Raw genomic sequence first — 7,702 nt, forward strand, 5'->3', positions numbered from 1 at the left:
AGGATCCGTCACTTGCCCAACGTCTTCTATCTGCCCCTGCCTCAGGGTTTGACTCCACCAATCTATTTCACTTTCACATTCTCTAATGGCCCTCAGTCTTGCAACCTCCTCTGTCAGCTCAACCACCTGCCTGAGGAGATCATTTACTTGCTCACACCGCACACATGCGCTGTCACTGGTTCCCTCTGATACCAGTGCCAGACTCAGGCATTCACTGCAGCCAGAGAGAGACCTGCACTGCTGCGTGCCTGCTTGGGAGCTCCGTCTGAGTCCCCACATTCTTTTTCACAGTGGTTTTTGGCCGTGTTGCGACCATGATCAATCTAGTTACCAGTCTGCTTTTCCTAGGATGAGAAGGCACCAGCTGCTCCCTGCCTGCCCTCGCGCGGCTCTCTGCCTCTCCGCCCCTTTTTATATTTTAAAACGGGTATTTGCTAATCACGCTGCTCCAAGTGGGGCACTATTGTAGCTCTGCTCAGTACTCTTATGTTGATTTGGAAGGCCTAATCGAGCTACAGCTTCAGTTTAGGAGGCAGCCTGTCACCTTGCAGCAGTTCTCAGCAGGCCTAGTCCCAGCAGGAGAGAGCCCAGGGCCAGCGCGCTCCGCACAGCACAACAGCCTGCTGGGGGGCACTGGGCAGAGACAGCTGCTGCAGCACTTCTCTCCAAACCTACCACCCAGTCTAAAACAGCCAGCAGCACAAAGCATCCGAAACTTACAGCAAATTCATAGGGGAAATAAGTTATTCAAAACACAAGTCCAAAGGGATCACAGAATCACAGAACAGTTTAGGTTGGAAAGGACCTTAAAGATCATCTGGATCCAACCCCCCTGCATGGGCAGGGACACCTCCCACTAGACCAGGTTGCTCAAAGTTCCATCCAACCTGGCCTTGAGCACTGCCAGGAATAGAAGGGGCTCCACAGCTTCTCTGGGCAACCTGTTCCAGAGTCTCGCCACTCTCACAGGAAAGAATGCATTTCTAATGTGTAACCTAAATCTACCCTCTTGCAATTGAAAACCATTCCCCCTCATCCCATCACTTACAAGCCCTTGCAAAAAGGCCCTCCCCAGCTTTCCTGTAGGCCCCCTTCAGGTACTGGAAGGCTGCTATAAGGTCTAAGACCCTAATTTGGTTTGTATTGGAACTATCCAGTAATATTTCTAGATAAATACCTGTCTCATCAGTTGGTCACCATTAAAACAGGACTTTATTTTAATAAATATGGTACCAATTTCATTTTTACCAACAAGTAGTATTTTAAAACATATTTAAGCAATGACATAGCTTTATATACATCTTAATTTTTATGTTGTAAGAAATTTGCTCCATTATAATTTTTAATAAGAGATACAGCTACTTATCTAGGCACATGTGATAAATGCAAAGTTAAATTTAGATAAAAAATGGAATTCACTAAAAAATACATAGACCATCTTAATCTGCTGGAAAATCACACACTTCTTATGTATACAAACATTGAGAAGTTTATAAAAACATGTTCTGTCTTTTAAATGCTTTGGTAAATAAACTCAGTATACTTTTCAGTTAGTGATTTAGTTGATTATTTCTGGTCATTGTGTCCTACCAGATGACAGAATTAATGGATCCAGTCCCCCCACATCCTGCCACCTTGTCATCATGGCTAAACCGCAGGGGAAAAAAATACAACACTTATTAACAGTGTTCTCATTTGTATGCAGTGGTCACCAAATAATGCTGCTGAACACACTGGAAAAAGAAAATATTCCCTCTGTTCAGGAAGAGGGGATTATTATTTATACTCAGTTGGTTTTCTACTGTAGCAACCTTTTCTAGTTAATTATCCACAAACTCAGCTGTTCAACTGTTTGACTGTCTTCAGAAGTTGAACTTGCTCATTAATGTTTTCTAAACATACTGTTGGTATGTTTAGACATTAATACATCAAAGAATCTTGCTTTACAAATATTATATCAGATGCATTTCTCAATTAATACTATTTTAAATTTAAATAGGCTATTTATCCTGATTCCTTGCCACATAAATGTTTGTTACATCTTTCACAAATTTATCTCAGCTAGGATTTTCTGCTCAGTTAAATTAATGTTCTCAGAGTTTTTACCAACCCTCTTTTGAAGGCGGTGTCTGTGCTGGATTCCCTCACTGAAGTAGGTGAATTGTGCATCACCCTTTGCAAAACAGATTGTGGAAAACATCTATCAATCTGTATATAAACAACACAATACTGACAGAATATTGCTGTAGATACATGCACAAGTAAAAAAAGCACAACTGCTTGGTGAACCCACTGCATCTAAGTACCATGACAAAATAAAATAAAAATAAAAAATGGTCTTCATCATCACTGCTTCATACTGCAGCAATCTCACATGACTGAGGTTATTCATTTTCAGCCCAGTGGATCTTTTTCCTCCATCCCTCCTGTAGAGATACTTTAAAGAACTGGCACAGCAAAGCATTATTTTAATGGCAAATAAACTAATTGATTCATACTTGGTTGCAATGAGGGCTAATTACTGAAGGCTCCAGACCTTAAACAGGCTAATTCTGACCATCCTGTTGAATGTCTGTGACAAGCAGGTCTAGGAGTCTCTGGTTTTACATTATGATTTGAAACAAAATTCGCAAGCAACAGCTTCTACAAACCTTCTGTGTACACTGAGGCACTAAAAAACTACTAATCTTGCAAGTAGTGACTACTAAATGCTAGTTTAAGTTAGAAACAATAAATATGTACTAGGACCTCTTTTTTAATGGAATATATCAGGAGTGCTTCAGGTGAAGTTTTATCCTCTAGTTTGGTATAATTTAGAATCTATATACATATATATAAAATCCTAACATATTACATATGTATATTTACCATACTACTATGTTTTTCAAATCTGCATTTTGCGTATTCTGACTTACATAAACACAGGTTTGCTTGTGACTCTAGGAAGGCAACAACAGCTTGGGGAATTACAGCCAGAATTATTGATATTGAAATGGCACTTCTCCTTTCCTCTTCTTGCTGTACCACCTACATGAAATTGTACCCACCTTTTGTTTCTTCCTGACTCAAAGATGTCAGTAGGATGTGCTTTCTTCATGTGTACTCTAACCTAACATCACTTTTTGATGGACTTACTGTTGTTAAGACAGTTAAATCACATTTCCAGCACCAGCATAATGCCAAATTTTATCGAGGAAACTTTACCTTGAATAAACTACCAATAAATCCAGACTTTACTCACTCAAAAAGTTTCAATTTTAACTGTGACAGTTCTTATCCTTTTCTGCCTGTTAGAGGCAGACAGTTAATCTCACCCCAGTAACCAGGCAGGTACTAATTTACACTTATGGAATGAAAAAGCTACTGGCCTTTTTCCAAAGAAGTATCAACATAGCAATTATATTTTTTTTCATCTATTCGCACTTCTGCTCTTAGAACACAAAACCACGGTTAAACTGTAGAGTTGTAACTATAGAGACAAGTCACGATAAACACAAATTAACTCACAAAGCCTCTGGAAGAAAAGCAAGACCATTGGTCTGTGTTCCCTATTCACACAGAGCTGGAAGGAGAGTCCCAGCTATAAAATGCAGCATCTGTGTAGCTCCAGCATCATACAATTAGTACTTGTCATCCCTTGAGCTCAAAATAATGCCATGTGTTCGTTCACAGAGGAAAGAATGCATATTCTTAAGAAAACTGGATCTCTATGCTGATAGCACAAGTCCACAAGGAAGATTAAGCTTTGTAAAACTGGGAATTAAAGGTATCATCAGGACAGCCAACTGATAAACAAGTAAGTCAGAAAATAATTAAAAGAGAGATGCATTTCAGTGTATGAGTTGAGTCCAGTCCTGCTACCTCATTTCTTATGACAAAATCTTCAGAGGCCGCAGTAAGACCAACAAACAGTAAGACTAGCACAAAATACCTCTCCTTCACTGATCAGTGGGCAGTGTCTGTAAAGCACTATTTTATCTGAAGTCCAGGCAAACATGAGCTCAGTGATGCTTGGCACCTGTAACAAACACCCTTTATGCTCCTGGATTCAAGGAGCAGAGGCTGTACTTGCCCATGGGCAGCTTCAAAACGGGGTGGGTGACAAAGTGATTGCCCAGAATAAGACAAGGGAAATCAGCCATCACTAACACCCGTGGCACAGCTGTTCCGTGGAGTATTGACATCCCAGTACACCCACGGAGCATAATCAAACTGATTCCTCCAAGGAAAAGGCAGAAATGCCAGAAAGAATTTGCCTTTGTGGGCAAACATGAACCTGTTGTTGTCTTCTACAGACAGCAGTGACTCCTCCCTTCCTCCCAACTGCTAGCATACCTCTGCCAGCCTTATCCTCTCCTAAGTACTGATCTATGTAACAAAGCATGCTATAGGATCACCTCCACTTCAGTGACATTTTTGTGACCCCAGTGAGTTTAAACCTTTTTTTTTTTTTCCAGGATTTTTTGTTTTCCTTTGTACAAATTTGATTCTTTTTTCCCTTTACTAGGAGTCAAAGCACAGGGAACACCATTTTCAACTTGACCAACACGGGTAAATATAAATATGGTTGATGCTGTTCAGTTTATTCTATTTCTGGCAGTCTCCATAACTGCATGGCATGTGACTAGTCTGCTCCTTCCTTTGACATAAAGATTGTAAAAAAAAAACAACAAAAAAAACAACCAAAAAAAACCAAAACAACCCTGATCCTACCATGGATCTCTAATGCAAAAGATCACAGGCATTTTAGAGAGTTACTTTAAAAGCCCCTGGTGAAAGACCTGTCACAGACTTTGTGCAAGTATAAATAAAATCTTAATGGTTCTGCCTTTAAACACACTATATGGCTAGTTGAAGACTCAGTACATGGGGGAGATATGATTATACAGTCCACAAAAAACCACACTGTCCTGTCCCTGTCATGCCCTTCTCCATCCTGTGAAGTGTCTGATTTTTTTAATTTTAGGGCTAAGTTCAAGCATTTTTCCAGAACTGAAATAACTCTTGCTGAGTTCATTCTTTGACCCCTTCTTTAAGGAAAGTTGCATAGGTACAACCCCTGCTGTATCCTATTGCCCAAGAGAATATCTTGCTTTAATGAGTCTGGGTGTAACGGAATTTGTGTTCAATCACTTCATTCTTAGTCAGACCCAGGACCCTCGGGTGCACACCATCTGCTCCTACTGACTTGGCTACTCTCGGATTTTTTGCCTTTATTCCAGCATTTCCTCTTCTGGCACATGCTCTCAACATTCCCTACCTGCTCTCTGTTACCTAGCCTCTTTCATCTGAGTAACTGCTCAGATCCTGCCAACTAGCCCTAAACCAAACAAAACCTTTGCCTGCTTGCTGTCTGGGAGCACGCGCTGCTGCCTTTCCCACAGGAACTGCCATACTCAGCAGCAGTCCTCCATCTGGAAGGCACCCACATGATCCTTGCCTAGACTGCAAACCCTGCCATCACAGCTAAGGAAGGTGGAAGACTTCCCATGATGCTTGTGAGCATTTTTTTCTGACCAACAAAAAAATCCCAAAGACTGTATAAGGAAGGGCTCCTTCTTTCCCAGAGATTTATCCCCCCCCTTATTAGACAAGTACAAATCCCTGAAGACAAGAGCACAGCTTCAAGACGATGGCACTGAAGCATCCTGACCTGTAAAACCACACCTCAATGAAAACCTTGAGAATAAAAAGCTGCAAATTGCACATGACTTACAAAACAGTCTGCAGTTGCCTCTTATTATAGCCCACACAAGGGCCAGGGAATGGTGCAGGCTTGTTTCCAACCCAAATCTCCCCATTTCTGACATGGCAAAACTCAGCATGACCATTTCTCAGTGGGTCAGAAGGGATGTCTGCATACTATGCCCTAATTGTGACAGATGGGGATTTTAAAAAGCATTAAAAAAAACCTTTCATGGTCAACAACTACTTAAAAAAAACAAAACATCTTATCTTAACCCAATCAAACTGCCTCTGCCTAAAATCGGTGTTCCTTGTAGCAGAAAAAGTAGCAGAAAACATGTACCATGAATTTCTGTGCCTTGTTCCCATAACTGTTAGAATGGTAGGGCTCTTTAAACAGGAACCATTACATTGCATTTTTGCAGGATGGCAAAAGGTAAAATACCATTAAATAATACCTCAAATAATGTTGTAGGGTTTTCCCTATCATAACATCCACATTTCCATATTTTTTTTAAGAAAAAACTGAATAAATGTGATGTGTTAAGTTCTGGTACATGACGGCAAGAATACCTGACAGCGGTGGGTTTAGAGAACAGGCCCTCTAGCCTCAGAGCAGAACACCCCTGTGATTAGTACCATTTAAACAAGAGGGGCAGGGCAAGGAGGAAGAAGAGAAACAGTCCCAGATCCCACAGGCCTTATTATCTGAATGTTCCTGAAGGCAATTACAGGCTTGTTTGCCAGTAACATTCTCCTTGCAGCACAAATATACCTGGAAACAATTTAAAACAGTGAAAGTCAACAAGAACATTAAAAAACATCAGCCTTAAGTGACACACTACAATCAAAATGACCCCTAAAACAACTATCATAATATAATAAATTTCACTTAAAACATAGGGTAAGGAACTACATAGCAAAAGTAAGAGGGCTTTTTCTATACCTCATTGGGAAATTATGTGACTAATACCAACGTCACACAAATAAACTAACAGGGCTTTAACAATTTCTTACATATGCCTTATTTGAAACAAAGTACCCTCATCTTTCTCTTTGAAAACAGCCACTCTTGGTGCTAGATCGACAAGAAATCTCTTACTTTCACTGCTTAGTTTGCCTCTAAGCCCAAGGCCACAGCCTGGCTCAAAACGAAGCAGCACCACAGTGCTCTGTAACACTTCTGTTTTGCACGTCTGGAAAACACTGCATGTATGAGAGGAAAAATATCCTTGACATATCAGCGTTTTCATTCAGAACTGCCCTTTTAATATGAATTTATACAGGCCACCATGAAATGACTTGACAGCAGAGGAGCTTAGTATTCTCAGGTGTTGGCCTGGTATAATGATGCTTCAGCTCAATTTCAACACGACTTTTTTTCTGCTTGATAAAGACAAGACTACAGAAGAAAAAAACTCCCTTAGATCTTGTAAATAAAAATACACGGTTACCCTACCTCTGTTAAGTTTCCTGCCACAAAGTATTATGCAACTACAGTGCATTACTCAAATCACTAATCCACAGGTGGAAAAGACCACAAGTCCGGCTCCTTCCTGTCCCTGGAAGAGCACAAGTCTTCTCACCTCCTGACCAAGCTCCTCCTCAACACTAGGGAGGGTTTTGCTCTGTAGCCTCTGTCGGGTCCTCTCCTGGGACGGTGCAAGAACCTCTTTGCTTCCTACCCCACTGTGTTTGCGCTCAAGAACAGACACACAAACACAACGCCGTTTTACCCACAGATCTTCTTCCTTCACCGAATCGACACTTCAAACAAACCAACACAAGCCACGGCTGCCCACAGGGCACGGGGGCCCTTCCGAGGGAGCCGCGGACACGAGGGCTCGGACCCGGCACCGCACGAAACCGCACCCCGAGCCACAGCGCCCGCAAACGGGACCCCCTGTCCCCAGGCACGCAAACACCTGGAAGGAAGGGAAGGAAGGAAGGAGACACACGTCTGCGGAGCAGCGGTAACACCGGCAGCCCCGCTGAGGAAAGCCCAGGGACGCGGAGC

The 7,702-nt window shown here is 41.8% G+C and overlaps 1 protein-coding gene across 1 annotated transcript in view; it reads right to left on the reverse strand.

Moving 5' to 3' along the window:
• REPS2 (RALBP1 associated Eps domain containing 2) overlaps window positions 1–7,702 on the reverse strand; it is a 101,042-nt gene that overhangs the window by 92,236 nt on the left and 1,104 nt on the right. Inside the window, exons 2-3 of the mRNA XM_009993835.1 lie at window positions 7,465–7,610; window positions 7,272–7,385 (exon numbers count right to left, since the gene is read on the reverse strand). Of these exons, the coding sequence (XP_009992137.1) occupies window positions 7,272–7,385; window positions 7,465–7,610 (260 nt within the window). The remainder of the gene's footprint in view (window positions 1–7,271; window positions 7,386–7,464; window positions 7,611–7,702) is intronic.

The sequence above is a fragment of the Chaetura pelagica genome, unplaced genomic scaffold (assembly GCF_000747805.2).
Source record: "Chaetura pelagica isolate M959 unplaced genomic scaffold, ChaPel_1.0 scaffold412, whole genome shotgun sequence".
Lineage (NCBI taxonomy): Eukaryota > Metazoa > Chordata > Aves > Apodiformes > Apodidae > Chaetura > Chaetura pelagica.